The 18,550-nt window shown below is 45.6% G+C and overlaps 1 protein-coding gene across 2 annotated transcripts in view; it reads right to left on the reverse strand.

Moving 5' to 3' along the window:
* Positions 1-680: 680 nt before the first annotated feature.
* LOC138567328 (actin-associated protein FAM107A-like) overlaps positions 681-18,550 on the reverse strand; it is a 203,619-nt gene continuing 185,749 nt past the window's right edge. For both annotated transcript variants that reach the window (XM_069645425.1, XM_069645424.1), the window contains 2 exons: positions 10,900-11,041; positions 681-10,178 (listed from right to left, as the gene is read on the reverse strand). In XM_069645425.1, coding sequence (XP_069501526.1) covers positions 10,059-10,178; positions 10,900-11,041 — 262 coding nt within the window. In that variant the 3' untranslated portion in view covers positions 681-10,058. The remainder of the gene's footprint in view (positions 10,179-10,899; positions 11,042-18,550) is intronic.

Below are 18,550 nucleotides of genomic sequence, written 5' to 3' on the forward strand. Positions count from 1 at the left end.
TACACTCCACAGAAAGAATGTGAATATTTTAAATCCATATGAGAATTCTTTGGCTAAATCTTTTGACCGTGATGGAGTCAAACTTGACCCGAAAAAGTGAACAACATCAAATTGGCTGAATTCCCCAAGTCAGTGTCTGAACTATGCAACTATTCCAAGCTCTACCACTACCACTGAACCTCTCAGAGATCTGATCAAAGCCATCACAGAATGGGAATGGGTGGAGTGCCATCAAGCAGCATTTCAGGACAGAAAACATGCTCTTTAATGCGATAGCACCATTGAGTACTTAAGACATAAAAAGTGTACAGAGCTACTGTTTCGCCAGCCCACATGGCCTAGGGGATGACTCACACAGGTGGATAAAGATGGACATCATCAAGCTGTGGCCTATGCAAGCCTAGTCACAGAAAAAAAGTACTACCCATCTGAAGAAAATGCCATTGAAGCACTATAGGGGCAACACACACTTCCACATATACATGTAGTGAGTAGGACACGTTTAGAGATATCACAGACCAAAAACAGTTACTCTCCATCCGCCACCGGTGAGCACCGAGGCCTTAACCCTCAATTGGTAAATGGCTACTTCAACTACAAGAGTATGACTTTACCCTGGAGTTTTGGTCTGGGGTGGTGTAAGGAAGGCATGGTATCAGAGTAAGACAGACACAGGTGAGCACAGTTCAAGGGTGTTTATTGAACCTTATCAAGGATGTGATAAACACCTAAGCCTAAATCTGAGATCGGTGCAAGCTACGACCATTAAATAATAATAATGCAGTCCTAGTGGAGTCTCGTCAAAATAAAAGGGCCTATACTACAAAACCTATTGAAAATCCTTACCGCTAATTTACAAATATTGTGGTGAAATGTTCATGAAAAAGAAAGAAGTGTTCACAAAATGATAAGTCAGGATGTACAGGCCGTTGGCCCGCCTTCCCCACGTTTTCAGCAAAGGACAAGGCGGTTCACTCGAGCATAGCACACTCTTGGGCTTCTTCTGCACAAGGACACAGTTCTATTGTAAGCATCAGGGTCATCTATGCCCAAGTCTCTTAAATTATCAAAAGTCTCTTGATCCAGAGTGCCTGATGCATCAAACAAATGAAAAAGTTCCTTTCCAAGAATTCAAGTAGGGCGATTCACTCTTCACCCTGGATCCCTCTTAGTCGGGTTCAGATCTTCTTTTCACAATTAGTCTGCCACAGCCGGGCTCGGACCAATTACAGTTGTTATTTGCAATCGAAGACTTTAAAATGTGCAGGGGTTTGTTTTGACTCGTCTTAGGACCACTTCGATTTCACAGTTTACAGTTTTACTCTCTGAGTTGGATACCTTACAGAGACCTTTGAATGAGCACCTGCGTGGTGCCAAACCACTCTGTATATGGCATCTACTTTGGTTTCAAAAGTTCACTCACTCCTTGGATAATCAATTATCTTCATGTCGCTCATCACATACGCCTTAAACTCTGTTCTTTGCAGATTTCTTCACGCAACGTTGGCACTTATAACCTTGGTTCTAAAACAGACCAGTCTGCTATCAGTCTCCCCGACTCACCAGCTGTGCTGACTTTACTGGAGCCGCTTTGTTGTCAGAGCCAAGGACAGTACCACAGCGGCAATCACTCCTTCCTGCCTCAGCCGTTGATGCGGGAAATCCCCAGGTACCTTTGGCACACAATGCACCTTTCTTCAACTTTAATTCCCTGTCTTGTGTTTCTTATCCTCGAGGGCTTGTGAAAGTAACGTATTTCTTCCTCAGAAAAGGCCTGGGGCAATTCCCTCCTTGCAACCCTTTCTGGTCTTGCTGTCTTTCCCCTCGTATTTAACTGCTATCTTGCAACTGCTGCTTCCTCAAGTGTTTTGCCTCGCTCAGACTGTGCTTTCGTGCTGCGCCTTTTGTCCGTGTGGGGAACTGTCATGGAAGTCAGGTGTGTGTTAAGTATCAGTAATTGCCTGACCCCTGTTTCGGGACATGTCAGGTATACGACTCTCTGGTGTTAGTCCGTTGTCGCTCATGGTGAGCTGTCCATGAGAACGTGTTCGTGTCGGGAAAGGTGGGGTTGAGTTCCCAGGTATCCTACATGGTAGGATGGAGAAAAGGTGTTACAAGGAAGGGGATACCACGTCTCACTTTCTAGTGTTCCACTTCCACTTCACAAGGATCTCTCCTCCAGGTGATCCTCCCGCACTTGTCCACCCCCAGTAACTGGATCCAAAAGCGATGTCCATGTCCTGGCCACCAGGATGACAGATCCCTGGGGACTAGCGGGTGAGACACCTTCAGGTTTCTCACATAGGCCAACACAGCCAACGTAGTGTCTCGACACCCTCCAGATGCTATCGCCGACAGACTCATCAAGCACTAGTCAAGATAGTTCAATTGGAAACCCCCAGAGCCATACAATAAACAAAACGAACAAGGAAGACTGCAAAGGACACATTCCTCCGAATCACAGAGTCTGGGAAATGGAAAAATATTCTTTAAGAACACACACATGCATAGTACTCCCACAATCCTTGGCTGACTAAGTGATGCTACACACACGCACGAAAGTTGTCAAGTCATTGTAAAATCAAAAATGCCAAAAGGAGGGATAACCCGTGGTATCAACAACTGCAGCAAAGTCAACACACTGGTAGCCAGATGCGCCAAGCTGTAGGAAACAGCAATTCACCACCAGCACCATAGATATGTTCACAAGCCCAAGGAGGCAAACACTGGGGCAAAGTAAACACTGAATTCTGCTCTCGACTAAATGAACACTACCTAGCGGTCCTTGTTTACAACCTCTCATTTTACCCAGAGTTTGAAATAGTGCACTGCAAGGGTGCAGAAATTGCCTACCGAAGCTGGAGAAAATCATAGCAACTTATGAGATTGTTCAGGAACTAAAAATCAGCATGGGAACCCAATCCATGGATATATGGAACACCCAGGAATCCACCACTAGAAGATCTCTCCATGCTGACCCCAAGCCAACGATGACGCAGAGTGTTTTATGCGTGGCCTAAACAATCTTATCAGTATTGCCACTAAGCAACATGCGCCATTGAACATGAGATCTGCCACTTCATGCACAGGTATAGCAGCGCCATGCTTTCCTCAGCAGATGAAGTGCTGTCTAATCAGCATGCCTATTGCAGGCACACTTTTCATGGACACCCACCGACATCAACCAAGAAAAGGTTGAAACGAAGCGCCACCTACACAATGACCACATGCGCGCAACCAAGCAAGTGGAAGAACTCAACATTGAGGTAGGGAACATCATGATTGTCAAAAAAGTAATCCCAAGGGGAAATTAATCTTACCATTTGAAGCAACCCCGCTAACCCACAAGAAACGGTAAGAAACCCTGGTAACTGCGAGCAGTGTTTGTGACTCAGTTACAAGAAACATGACACTTCAAAAAGCAATACCAGCAAGAAGAACCGAAGACCATCCTCAAGAGAGGGACACATGCACCTCCAAAACATGATTTTCAAGACAACATCCTGGACCACAGCAAATGTGAAATACGCGTAGGACGCAGATCCCCTACAGAACTTATCAGCATACCAATATCCTGTACCACTACTACAGACCTACGATAGAACTTGCATCAAAATTGTCAGCCTCATACAAAGCTTCAAGACTATGACCATAGCCATTGAGTGGGATGCCTGACAAGATAAGAACAGATGATGACACTTCTCCATGGACTCCCAGTTTCACATGCTATTAAGATTTTTGGAGCGATGTTATGTACAAGGTCCTGCACCCATAAGAGCGGCAAGGACGCACACCCACAGGCATGCATGGAGGCATGAGCAGTGATCTCTGCACATCACTGCTAGTCGTAATACAGGGCTGACCCTGCATGGAGATCTAGGAACTGGCAGCAGCTAACACCATGTCTCCTGCCTCTTAATTTATTGCACTGCTCTACACCCCCAACATATGCTAACAGTGCTAAAATTAGCATATAGCTCTCTCATCAGCACAGCCATGGAAGATAATGCATGCTGCCATCCATAGGTGCTCGTGACCGTGACTGGCTGCTGACAGAAGGATGAGAGTGAATGCTGAGCATCCAGAGAGCTCCCCCGCCCCCTATTCCCAGAAGACACATGGTTAGTGCCTCACAAACAGATGCTGCTAGACGCCCAAAGAAGGCCCTCGAGACACGAGAAACAGCAACTCCCATGATTGCTAGAAATCTGCTGAACTCACACAGGTACAATAGTCCAGGGCATGTGCGGTCACCTGATCTGATATTCTGAAAAAACAGGCAGTGTTTACTATAAACACACCTTTATTTACCTTGGCGCAAGCACAGCACTCATGCATGAGCCCCTTGTCTGCCTGCTCTGCACCATCCTTGTCTCTCCATGTATCCACAAGGGCAGATTACAACTCCATAACTCTGCCAAGCACTTCCAACATAATGATGGGAATAGAGCATCGAAATAGGCATACAATACTACAGTTGTAAGCAGGGTAAGTGAGAATTCTTACATGTGTATATAGGTAACAATTTTTCAATAGCAGAGGAAGGTCCTCTTCCTTAGGGGAAGGTGGTTGATTTGTCATCAGTATCCCCTTGGAAGGTATTTCTAATTTGACATGATTTGTTTCAACAGCTGGCAAACGTGCCATTGACATAGTATTCAATGGTTTAACAGGGACCTTGCAAACTGAAGCATCCAGTCTGGGACATTTGACTATGAACATTTCATGTGACCAGAGTGATGCTTGAGTGATGTATAGTGGGAGAACATTTGTAAGTTAATGCCAGTTTTAGTGAGGAAAAATGGAACGTGTTGTGTGTCATCAGACAGTACCAATAGAATAATGATTTCCATTTTGCCCCTCTAGGGTACCTGCTGTGTGAGATGGATGACTCATTAAGATGACCACAAATGAAGTTAATAAAATCTACAATATTAATGGTATTATGGACAGATTTGAATTCCTAAGGTAGCATTTGAAACCTATTTTCAGGCCTTAAAGGATGGCCCTTGCAACATTTACTCTGAAGTCAATTGTGTCTTTAAAATGAATATAGTTATATTTTGAAACTTCATTTTTTACTTTTAATTGGCTGTTTCAGATGAAATACAACGTATCAATATGCAATTTGAGCAATTGCTACTTTATTTTAACTTGTGAAATACTATGATATATAAGGTCAAGATTGTTGGAATTACTAACCTTAAGGTAACATGAATGTACAGCGTCTTTTATTAGGCCACTAATTCTGATCAGCATCATCTTTACTGACATCATCTTCACTGTCAGAGACTGATAAGTTCAGCACAGTGTCACAATCATTATCACCTAGTTATCATTTCCCAAACAAACTCACACATCTGATATGATTTGTGATATACCAGGTCATAGTCAAGAGCATCTTGGGATTAATGAACCCACTCAATTTCCGTTTCTGTTGGCTATTTTAACACAACTGAACAGCCTCTTACCACTTCTGAGTTTCATCTTCAGTGCAAACAGGATGCAATGGATGCCTCAAGAAGCAGGCATTTCTTTGTAATTATGTACCAGTTCTTTAGGATCTAGTACAGGGAAGCTCCTTACTGCTCACTGATCTCTGTCCTGCATCGTCATGTTCTGCCAGTTGTTTTTTTTTGTTTCTGGCCAGTAGTGATATGAAGATTACCTTTGTGTGTGCACTTCTAGTAACAGGTAGGGGTAGAAGTGTATCAAACAAGTAGTGGAAATGTGCCCCCAGCTTTCCTGGGCAGCAGGTGCAAACATGGAGTGTGTAGACAGCCAAGTCAGTGAGAATGATAAAAGGAGGCAGTCCTCCTGCATTGTTTGTCATGTTATTCACTTCCTTGAAAGCAATTTTCAGTTTATTTATTTATTTTATTGTGCATTTGTAAGGCGCTTATACATCAATACATTGTGTTTCAAAGCACCCACAGGACAAAGGGGAGGGAGTATGGGAACGAAAGGCAAATATTATAACAAAAGAAAGGCGGTCCTACTAGGTATTGTGAGCATTCAGATCGTGAAAGTGCAGCGGGAGAGTAGGGATGAGGGAGGGGGTAAGCGCCGCTAGGAGTTCCACAAAGGGAAGTGCTAGGGAGCAAGTTGCAAGCAACTGTTAAGTGCCTGGCATAAATCACTTGGTAAGAGAGTGGTCAATGGCTAATACAATTAGTACAGGCATGTGAGACTGCACAGGCCAGTAGGCGCCCAAAGGCAAGTGCTGTGTGTGGGCGGAGGCTGAAGGCAATTGGAGGGGGGGGCACAACCCAGAAGGACACATAAAGGCAATAGTCATCAATCACAGCGACTGTGGGGTTTAGCAAGGGAGCGAGAGGGGGAAGGAGGAGGTGAAAAGGACAGTCTTGAGGGGATTCTGGAATTTGAGGAGATCCGGCTCAAGAGGGAGAGGAAGGGGGAGGCTGTTCCAGAGAAGTTAGCCAACCGAGCAAAGATATCGGACACCAGCTTGCTGTTTAGGGAAGCGGTTGACATGCAGTGAGCTGGCGCCGGAGGAGTGTAAAGATCTCGAGGGAGAGTATTTAGTGAGACCCAATTGTAGATAGTGTGGTGTTCGGACCCAGACAGCCGTATGGATGATGCAGAGGGATTTCAATTTGATCCTTGCAGCAACCAGGAGCCAGTGGAGAGATTTTAGGGCTGAAGAGATGTGGTCCCTGGGCTTGAGGCCAAGGATAAGTCTTGTAGCCCTATTCTGGATAAGCTGGAGGGGACATAGAGAGGAAGAGGGTAGATTAAGGAAGAGGCTGTTGCAGTAGTCCAGTCTACAGAGTATCAGAGCTCTAGAGACATTGAGCTTCTGGGGGAAAGTGAGGAAACAGAGGATTCCTTTGAGGAGGTGAAGTTGAATGTGGGCCTGCTTGGCAGTGTCCTGGATGTGAGGGAGGAAGGAAAGAGAGCAGTCGAAGATGACTCAAAGGTTTCTGGCTTCAGATGAAGGAGAAGGGGGGAGAGCCCATAGAGGGTGGCCAGAGTGAAGGGAAGAACGATGGAGTAGGAGTCCCAATGGGAAGATTCTCAGTCTTGCTGGCATTGAGGCCGAGATCATTGGAGGCGCACCATGACTGCAACAAGGGCTTTGGGAGGCTTTACTACTGCAGATTCTAGTAGTGTGGAGGAGGGTGACATGTACATTTGCCTTTCATTGTTAACTCTGATATGGCCTTTTATTACTGTGCACTCTTGCAATATATAATAGTTCATATGTAAAGTAAACATCTGGACCGGGGCCTTTAGGCTTTCCAAAAGGAAGGACAGAACTCTTAGCTAGCCCCATGACAGGCAGGTTTAGCACATACAGTACCATTGTTTTCTTTTATCTATGACTTGTAATCCTGAATGTATAATGGGGAAATCAAAACTGCATCTATCAGAATTCAAAAAGTAAAGACAGAACTGCATAGGGTAATATCAGACTAACCAGACTGGGCCTAGTTTGGAAGATCTGGAGAAGGGAAATGTCATTTTTAATGTTGTACAATCTTTTTTAAACCTGCCCCTCATCCTCTGATCTTTGTGTGATCATGTTGGAGATGCTAATAATGATCCCAAAGTAGCTCTGCAGTATTTGTCTTTATTTCTTCTGCGGTTATATTTTCTAAGTGTTCTGGAAGGAGTTTATAATCACTGTCATCACACTCATTTCGAATTCTTACAGGATGCCGTTGTTTTTCAGTAGTAAGGTTAAACTATCTGTATTACATCTGGAGGGTCTCTCGAAGATTTTTTTTTATCTCTGTGTCAACAATGTTACACGCCCAGTGTTACAAGCCCAAAGACGACCTTGCTTGCTTAGAACTGTGCCAAGGCTTTAGCTCGTGTCTCTGGTTTGGAGAAATGTTGTCTAGATTTATCATCTGGAGCTATTCCTGGGGTTGACGTTACTGTTTTCGTTGTGATGGACTTTTAATAATTGTTTTACTTTTAACTTGGCTCCCCTCTAATGTTTCTATTTTTTGAAGGGAGGTGGGGGCCTGTTTTTTGTCTCTCCCCATTATGCTTGGCTTTTATATTTACTCTTTTATGGACCATCAACGCATTTTCTTGTCTGTATGGTTCTTCTTCTTTTTTTTCTGTCTGTTGTACTCTGTGTATCATTTGCCATCACTTCATGTATTGTGCCATCTCATTCGTTTTGTAAAGCGCCTTGGCATAAGGTTCTATAGAGACAAGTAAAACAAATTAGACGTTTCATAACTTCAAATCAAATATTTGTACCGGAAGCAGATAATAAAAATGAATTTGTGAAAAAATAAAAAACGGACTGCTCCGACTGCACCTCTGTACCACCAACCTGAGCCTTTGTTAGAGACTATTGACTTCAGAGCAAATGTTGTTATGAACACGTTGTTTGACCTGAAAAATATCTTTTCAATGAGACCATAGAAATTAAAACACGTCCATAAACACAGGAAATATTGAAGATTTTAAGTGCTTTATTGGTGGCCATCTTGATGATGTCCTCACTACTACGTGCCACACATCATAGAGTCGGACCATAGACATTCTTCATCTAGAGCTAGTTTCTGATGACGCAAAAGGAGCCCCACCTTTTCCTCAGTAAAACTGCCACGAGAATGTTTTTTGTACATGTGCTGCTGTACTAGTAATCTAGAAGGACTCATTGTTATTTGGGTTGCATTCAAAGAACATTGTGTGCTTAAAAGTTTTTTGATGTTCTTCTGGAGTGCAGCTCTGTTTGCTGCCGGATTCATGGCGAAAGGTTTGCTGTGGCGAGTTAATATCCACCGTTGCTTATCGGCACTCTACCGAAAGTCACTTCAAGTAAAACAGTTACCCCTGCACAGACATAGCTGCGAGAGCGTGCAGGTGTGTTTCACTCATAGTTCACATAACTTACCAAATTCAATTAACAAACAATAAATATGCTTTGATTCTAGTCGTGAGATAGATCTGCGAGGCAAGTGTTTGGCTATGCCATCTCTATGCACCTTACACCTGAACTCTTTCAAGATCCATACCTTGAACAACATCAACAGGGTCATTCTTATAGAGCCGAGAACCCGGCAGAAAGACAGAGGTCAACAGCTTCCATGGGGTGGGCTTTCCCCACAGGATTTCCCTAATTCACTGCTTGCCGCAGCGCAAGAGAGAGGAGACTGGGTGGACCCCGGTTTCCTGCACCTTTCACTGCTGCATACTTTGTTTCCAAGCTGATCTCCTCAGTGTGTGGCACGGGGAGATCAACAACGGCGGCCTCCTGCAAAAACACTGAGCTGCCAGTACAATTTATTACTGTGGACTGTGCCAGTCTTTTCTGGGTATACAAACAGCATTCTCTCTAGCACTGGGATGCTGAGCCAGCAGAGAGGCTTAAGGACTCCCTGCAGAGAAACTCGGAGCAGACACCGACAGAAGTGCGGAACATGTTTTCTGTGCATTTCATATCAGCATCGGTCCTATTCAGATTCAGCTTCTAGATATAATAGCATCCGTTTTTTATCCTGCTTGCCGTCCACCCACCTTGGCCATACCAGGGGGCTTACAGGGTATTAGGTTACTAATATAACTCATGGGCTGGCTGGACCACTCTTGCCTCCTGTAGTATCAGCTGAGATCATGCTGCATGGTTTACACACCAGCCAATCAGAATGCTCCATTGTGGCTTGAGTAAAAGCAAATTTGAAAGAAAACTGGATATGTACAAGTCATAATTAGCGTGGCTTTTTCCCTGTGCCCCATTACACTGATGTGCATGCAGAATGTTTGTATTCACAAGCCATTTGCAAATGGTCTTTGTCTGGAATCCCCCTTTGTCTATCTCGTTCTGTGCAGAAACCATTGCTCTGGCTCAGAGTCCTTGTTGAGATTAGATAATGGAAACCGTGGGTCAAGTATCATGCCAGCGTCATGCCGATGACTGGAGTATCAAAGCTGTTTAAGAACAGCATCCGATCCTGCCCATTGTCACTGTGTGGCCATGGCCTGCAGTCCGTCCAAGCTCGAACCCTTGCGATGGTGTGATATAGGGACACAGTTAATGTTGCTGTTGGAGGAAGTCCCATGAAAGAAGAACGTCAGCTGGTGGATGGTCTGGTAGTTGTGGGGTCTCGCCAAGGGGACTTCCTGAGGTTCTCTCTGACTTTTAAGAATTCATGGCCGCTCCCTTTCTCTTCTCGCGCCTCCTTCTGTTGCTTCTGTAATAAAATACAGTGGGTGAAAGGGGGTGAATTGGGGGACAGAAAGAAGGGGGTGATTATTGAAGAGGAAATGGTGAAAGTGAAGCATAGGTGCGAAAGGCCTTCCAACAGTCAACATATACTGCAATCTACATTCACTGAAGAGCAGTGGAAGCACCTTGCAGACTAGCTAAAAGAATGTTCCTATGGTCTTATTCCTTCATTGAAACTCCAAGGCCCTGATCACAGAGGAGCAAGCTCCCATTTATAACCCGCCATTGCCCCTTTCTTCTCAGAGCTCCTGGGGATGCATTTCTATTTCTCTGGAATAGCTTCTACTTCGGACACCTGCTCTAATGTGCAAACCTCTTCTTTTCTAACGCTCCTTCTTATAGAAGCCCTGCACCACACAATCTCTGCTCTATCCCATCTTCGTAGGGTTTCATCAGATCTGCCCTTTCAGCCTTTCCCTTAATTTGCCCATCCTCTAATCCAGCTCCAAGCTACTTGCACTTCTCATCACAGCATCGCCCACCCTTTGCCCATGCTCCATGCTTACTCTCTATTGGCACTGGCTACTCCCTCCATTCATGTCCCCCTAACACTTCCCTAGCTTTGAGCAAGTCGTGTTCCGTGATATTCTCTGCCAGGGCCCTCCTCTTCTCCCAGGATTGCCTTAGCTCTGCCCAGTCGCCTTTTCATCTCATGCCTACTTGCGCTAGGAGTATTAGTCTCCTACCTCTTCTCTTCTCTGTTGCCGCCTCTGAAGCTCCAGTTGCAGTGGTGTCAGGTCCTGTGCTGGTTCCTCTCCTTCCCTCCCCTGGCACCTTCGTTTTTCTAGAACCCTGAGTAGCTCTGGTTTGCTGTGAAGGCCCAATCCCCTGTAAAAATAAAAATGAAGCGGATAGCCTGCTCTAAATATCGTTGCCTGTAAAATGTCTACAAAACCATCATGGTAGATAAAGAAAACGCCATTATTATTGCTGCTGGAGTACTGTGGGGTCATACTCTTTGGCAAAGATTCAATATTCTGGTTATTCTTCTCTGTAAACCTTGTAGAAAATGACTGCAGCAGACTGAAGAATCACTTGAGCAACATTATGCTAATATTTGCCAATGCGTGAAGCTTCACAGTGCGAAAGAATAAGCAATGTAATAGGTCTTTCACATGTAAGTTCCCTCAAACTCAAAAGAGGAAGGCTCCTTGGTTGGGCACCGATCATGTGAGACGGGTGTATCGGTAGCACACCAAGGGCGGCCCATTTCTGAACTAAACACTAGGATTTTCCTCCTTGGTTAACACTGCCTTGCTTAAAAGAATTTGCCACTTTGCATTTTGTGCTTTGTATTGTGCAACCCACATGTTCTTTCGGTATGTTCATAATAAAATACTGTACAGGCTGACTGATTTAAAGAATATATTTATTAAGATGGCTACGCCATTACATTAGCCCCTTCCATAACCAGACTGCCCTTCGACCTCAGGACGAATCAGCTGAGCTACTCTCAGGCTGAAACATTCCAACATATCGCATCGCTCCAATATATGCATCCAACATTCCAACATCACATGCACACATCTCCTCTTTTCACAAAACATACACTCTACACAAAAAGCAGCAAACAAAAAAAACCGGGAGTAATGAAGAATAACGGAACAAACAGACAAACCTGTAGACCAAAAGTCTACTCCTTCCATTTTGGCTCCTTCCGCTTATGCCAGATCTTTTCATTGTCTTCTGATCTTTCCAATCCATGCTGAGCTTAGATACCTGTTCGCCTCTTTTGTTCACTATTTCTAACAGGAACTTCATCATTTCATTTACCAGCTTCGCAGAACATTTACATCAGCTCTGATCACCGCATTCCACATGTGAAGCATTCTACCTCTATCTGACCTCCGGCCCCACCCCCACCAGACCTTACCTCTATTGGCTTTTCCCGACTCAACTGTTCAAAGGCTCTTTCACATGTTCCATAAACCTTTGTGCCACCCTGACCATCGCTGCATGTCATGCTTGCCATTTGTATGGCTTGTTTGGTTACTCTGTAAAATCTATTGACTAGGCCATTTGTTTTATTTGTGACCACCACTTTTCCACATAACTAGTATGCCAGGTGTTCTCTTATTTTCCTTTCTATTTCTAAGTACATGCGTATTCACTTCTGAGCTATTTTTACGGATTTTTAGTTTTACTGACCCCCGCCTTATTTCTTATCTCTTGTTGTGCTATCAGCCAATCGCCTCTTTTTGCAAAATTATTCTCTAAATGCATCACAAGGACCACACATCCTGTAATCAGCTGTTGCTCCTGTGCAAACTAAAACCTTTCTTACCAGCCCCTGACTTCAGGGTCGCTGTCAAATTTCTAGTACTGCAACAGCTTAATAGGTGCTGGGAGTTGTGCTCTCTCAGAGGTCAGGGGGGAGGTACATTGAGTCTTATTATTAATGAGTTTTCCATTGCAGTACAACATGCTACAGCAAGAATGATTGGTGACATCCGAAAATGTGAGCATATCTACCCCACTCTTAAGGAGCTACACTGGTTTCCGAAGCCAAACTGGATCCTCTTTAAAACAGCCTCAATTACATTCAAGGCAGCATTTACTCAAGACCATCTTACCTAACCGACACGCCAGCCAGTTCCAGAGATCAACGAGACTGTAAACCAAAAGAATCGAGAAAAAGCCAACCAGGAAAGGGACATCCTACTGTTAAGCGTCATCACTGAGGAACAACAGCCCACCAGACATTCACATGGCTACCAATGCTCCTACAGTTCCGAAAGTAACTGAATAACTTAGCTTTCAATCAAAACATTATAGCCAAGCCTACCTCGAATCGTCACCTTTGAAGCCCACCTCGCCACTCTTAACTTGATCTAAATTCACTCAATGTTCTGCTCGCTGTTTCCTCCTAGCTATGGGCACACTTTCGAAAAACCTTACATATGTACATACATCCTCCTCCATAGACTTCACTCCTCAGGAGTCCACGGCTCCACCCTCTCATGGATGGATCCTTTTCTCTCCGACATATCCCGCTGATGCCCCCTCAACCCCATTTCCAGTCGAAATTTTAACCCATTTTATGTGGAGTACCTCAGGGCTCCTTAACTTACTACTCCTTGTCACTGTGTATGTCAATCCCTTGGCCTCCCTAAACCATTCCTTTGGCCTCACAATCTACTCATATGCTGATTACACCAAATCCTCTTCAGACTGTGTAAGAGCCTTTACTCTACTGCCACCACTCTACACCAATGTTGGTCAGCAATCTATGACTGGATGAGGGACATCTAGCATAAGCTCAACAATGACAAAACAGAAGCTCTAGTTTCCTAAAATTCTCTTCAAATCATTCCTTCCATTTGGCCATCTTCTCTCTACCTTCCCCTACTCCCTTACCAACAAGCAAAAACTTTTCAATTCACATTGAAACGAACTTCTTTCTTTTACCCCAAGTCAGTGTTGTCGTTACCTCCTACTTCTTCCTCGTGTGCACCCCTAAGAAAATACTCCAATTCTTCTCTTTTCGCAAAAGATTTTGATTGCCAATGCTCTCATCTCTTCTGTACTTGATTATGGGAACAGTGCTTTACTCACAGCCTTCCTTACCTACAGATTGCAACACACATCCTGAATGTGGCTGGCCGCCTTCTCCTCGGCATAAGGAAATCAGATCACATCTTGCCAGCCCTCTCACTGCATCACTGGATCCCAGTCACCAGTCGCATTTAATATAAACCTGTATGTGTGGTCAACCCAGCATCCTACCGCCATGGCCCCCTTTTTATCTTTACCACTACTCTCCATTCAGGAATCACTGCTTCGCTTAAACGTCCTTTTTTTTCTAACTGTAAATAGAACACCATCACTAGTGCAGTCATTCTTGGTTTATCACCCCATTGGCTCTGGAACTTCACTGAGTGCGTGCCACATAGGATCAGCTGGCCTTCTGTAAAGACCTGAAGACCTGGCTCTTTGAGAAGCAGCTGTTCTCATTTCAGGTGGCTTACATCTTGCTTAACACCCAGAGACCACCTACCTGGTGAACTGCTGTCCTAATAATAACATTGATACCAAGGCTTTATCATCACACAAAAACAGGACCCTGCATATTGTACTCATGTGTTGTTAAATATCCCTCCTCTTCTTTACTCTCCACCCTTCATCAGTACTCTGATACAGATGTGTGACTGCATGCAAGGTTTAACAAAAAACAAATGGAACATGAACATTGCACTACTACTGAAACCAACCGTACACACTAGATGAAGCAGCAAAAGTCTGCAAATAATTTGAGAGTTGTGACTTTAACAGCTGCTTTATGCGAACAACTACAAAAGTTAGTGTTATTTCCCAGTTTTATCTCTGCATCAACTCTTTATGACCTGCAATATGCACTCTTAGCGACTGGCCGCTATACTATGATTGCAGGGTGTGTAAATGTGAGTACACATACAAAAATGGGCCTCAGTGATTACAGTGACAATAAATGTTTGGTACTTCACAACTTTCAAAACTGAATCGATTTGTTAGATATATGGAAAATCCTAAGTCCTATGGTCAAAGACTACACATTTTACTCTGGTGATCATGTGCAGTAGCACCCGGAGCGTTCTAAGTGCCGAATGGGATTACCAAATAAATGATCTCAGGCCCAAATAACCCAGACAGACGCAAAGAGTATGTCAAGATACTACTTTATTCTCAGTTTAATAAAGTAGGGAAACCTGGCGAACAAACAGATTGTAGCTCACACACTCTCAACGCATTGCCATTACACAAAAGGCATTATACCACAATTTCCGTCAGCTATGACGTCATCCTATGTGGCAAGCAGTAAAATCTATCGGGTTAAGGGAACATATATACCTATAGTATACATAAGTGTTAGTAACATCATTGGCTGCCCCTTATATGGTAGGAATGCCTTATTCACCCTGTAACTACGTAAAATACAGATAATAGCATAATACCAGCAGCGGATAGACTTCTGCAACAATGTATACTCCATCATTACATAGGCCCTCATGATTGGTTGGAACTCTCTTGCAACCATGGACATTCGGCTCGTCAGCAGCACGTAAGCAACGCAACCCAGGTGCAGGGGAACAATGTCAGACAACTGCCTTTCTTAGCTAATTAGCCTACCATCTCTCATCAGTTAGGCCCTAAACCAATGCTTCTTGTTTGTAGTTGACCTTGCTGAGGGTTCTATTCCTCAGAACTTTAATGGGAGTGAAAGTACATTGCTATCTTCATCTGGAGCTTTGTGAATAGGCCTTCTTTTCTGGTTTTACACCATGTGTTAGGAGACCATGATATTGGGCCTCATTACGAGGTATGCCGTTAAGGCAAAAACGATGCCGGCATCGTTTACCGTCCCGTTGCATTCCGACCCGCAAACACTTCAGGGAGCAAATACCGGCATGCCGGTAATAGGTGGGAATCACAATCTACGCAGACATGCAAATACCGGCACCGGTAATCACGGGCTGCACGATGCCGGCCATACAGGCATCGTGGACCACCCGCAAACAGCAATCAGGATACAAGGCAGCTGTCACAGGTGCACACAATCCCCACATGTGGAGTCAATGGAGGCTGTGCCAGTATAAACTGAGCACACCCACACACCACCCCTCCCCCCCACAGGTGGAGGCAATGTAGACCGACCCAGTACAAAAGGAGCACACCTACACACCATACCCCTTCCTACACCAAAATGCTAACACTAGCAGTTGCAATCATGGCGCTGGAGGACATGCCTATACTGCTACAACTAAGCAACAACAGCAACAACAACTACAGCAACAACAACAACTACAGCAGCAACAACAGGCAGCACAGAGGAGACACAGAAGGAGAAGGAGGGTGAGACAGGCCCAGCAATCACCACCAGCGCAGCCACCAGTGCCTCGTAGGCAGCCACCAATCCCTCGCACCAGACCCAGCCCATTCAACCTAACCCCTGAGCAGATCCACACCCTGTACCGGTTGGACCGTGACACCATCACCACCATAGTGGACATGATACAGAACGACATTGCCAGCCACCTAGGAATACGCACTGCCATCCCCCCACTACTAAAGGTGGTGTCTGTGCTACACTACCTGGCCACAGACACCTACCAACACACAGTGGGCCAGCTGCATGGCATTTTACAACCACTATTTTCACGCATGCTGAACCAAGTGCTGAATGCCCTCATGAAGCACGCAAGCACCCACATATCCCTACCACGGACTGCCCAGGAGATAGCTAAAACCAAAGTAGGCTTCCATGCACTGGCAGGCATGCCCAATTGTGTCGGTGCCATCGACTGCACCCATGTGGAATTGGTAGTCCCCCATGCCATAGAGGCGGTGTACTGCAATCCTAAGCAATACCACTCCATCAATGTGCAAATGGTATGTGACTCCAGGAAGATCATCACCCATTGCTGCGCCCGATTTCCTGGATCAACACATGATGCCATGTTACTGGGTAATTCCACACTACCCCATCACATGGAGTGACATGCCGGACCACGTGCTTGGCTGCTTGGTGAGTTGCACAACCGTCCCATGGCAGTGCTTTGGGGTACTGATGTGTGGGGATGCATAAGGGGGGGGAATACTGCACCTGGGTGGGAATAGCCGGTGATTGGAGAATACATGCGGAGCCAAACACTCCTGACCTGAACCAGTCAAACGGTACATGACACTTCACTGGGCCACATATCACAAATAATGCATATCGATGAGAACAAGTAAGAGGCACAACCAGGCCACCATGGTGATGGCAAGCAATGCATGAATGAACAGGATGGCAAGTGTGGCAATGTGGGCAGTGTGACCATGCATAGTAAATAATGAACACCATGAATTGGAGTCAAAACATTGTTGCACTACCACAGCATATCTGCCTCAGCGTGCATGATTACACCTTGCATCATCTATTGAACGCCATCCAGAATACCACACCTCATGACAGTATAGATTGCACCTAGATAACATTTTTTCATGCTTACAGGGAAATGTGCATGGCCACACCAAATAGCTGCCGCCATGACTGTGCTCCCTGAATGTGGCAGTTCAGAATGACAACAAAAACCTATTTGAATCTGCTTGCAGGTGATGGAAGATATCCCTTGAGGCCGTGGCTATTCACCCCTGTGCGTAACCCGCAGAACAGCCATGAGGAGGAGTACAATCATGTGCACACCCGTACCCGTGTTGTGATTGAGCAGACCTTTGGCCTGTTGAAGGGGCGGTTCTGCTGCCTCAGCAAGTCTGGTGGGGCACTGCTATATAGGCCTGAGAAGGTGGCAAAGATCACCATGGCCTGTGTCATGCTGCACAACATGTGCGTCCGGAGAAATGTACCACTGCCACCTGACATTGACATGCATGGGCCGGGTGAGGATGATGAGGATGGAGACGGTGGTGAAGTAGCCCCCCTGCCAGTATGTGATGCACGGGATGGCCATGCTGTACGCCAAGCACTAATTCACGAATACTTCTGAAACACAGGGACTATGAAAGACTTGTGTCAGTCAGACACTGGGCCAATGTGGACATGCACACAGGGAATGTTGGGAGTTGGGCACTGAACACCGTACCACATTAAATGGATGCACACAAAAATAACAATGTCCAGCCATGGATTTTTCTTATCACAACGTGTGTATCATTTACAACAGCAAAAATGTGCCCATTCTCCCCTCCCAGACTCCCCCAACAAACTCCCTGACTCCCCCACAAACTCCCTGACCCCCCCAACAAACTCCCAGTCCCCCCCCAACAAACTCCCTGACCCCCCCAACAAACACCAACACCCCCAATAGACTCCACAAGATGCACCCCTTCACCCCCAACCTTGTGTCCCACTACCATTGTCCCCCCCACACTACTTCCGGGACTTCTTCCTGTCCAGAGGCGGCATTTCAGTGTGCCTTGCACTCCTACGTGTGTGGCGCACTGGGCTGGTGGGGACAGATGAAGCTGGTGTGGAGGTAGTAGGTGATTCGCTGGCAGGTTCCACACCTCCTGCAAGCCGTGGCCGCTGCATATGAAGCAGCATTGAGGTCAGCACCTGTGTCACCGCCCCCAGGCAGTCCCTCATTAGCCGAGCCGATGCATTGACAGCGGCTGTGTTTGCTTCGATGGCGGATGTGGCCCCTGCAATTGCTGTGGCAATACCCCGGTTTCCTCCCCGTCCGCTATGTACTGGCAGAGTAGGTCTAACATGGCCTCCTGTTGGGCCTCCACCATCGACAATCGTGTCTCCAGGGTTCTGGAGGGGGCTGGAGTGGTGGGTTGTGCAGTCACGTGGATGGCATTTTCGGGACTGGACTCCTCAGAGGTGGGTAGGTCACAGTCACGGAGGCAGGGATCAAC

The sequence above is a fragment of the Ambystoma mexicanum genome, chromosome 2p (genome assembly GCF_040938575.1).
Source record: "Ambystoma mexicanum isolate Mex_15411 chromosome 2p, UKY_AmexF1_1, whole genome shotgun sequence".
In the NCBI taxonomy this organism is placed as follows: Eukaryota; Metazoa; Chordata; class Amphibia; order Caudata; family Ambystomatidae; genus Ambystoma; species Ambystoma mexicanum.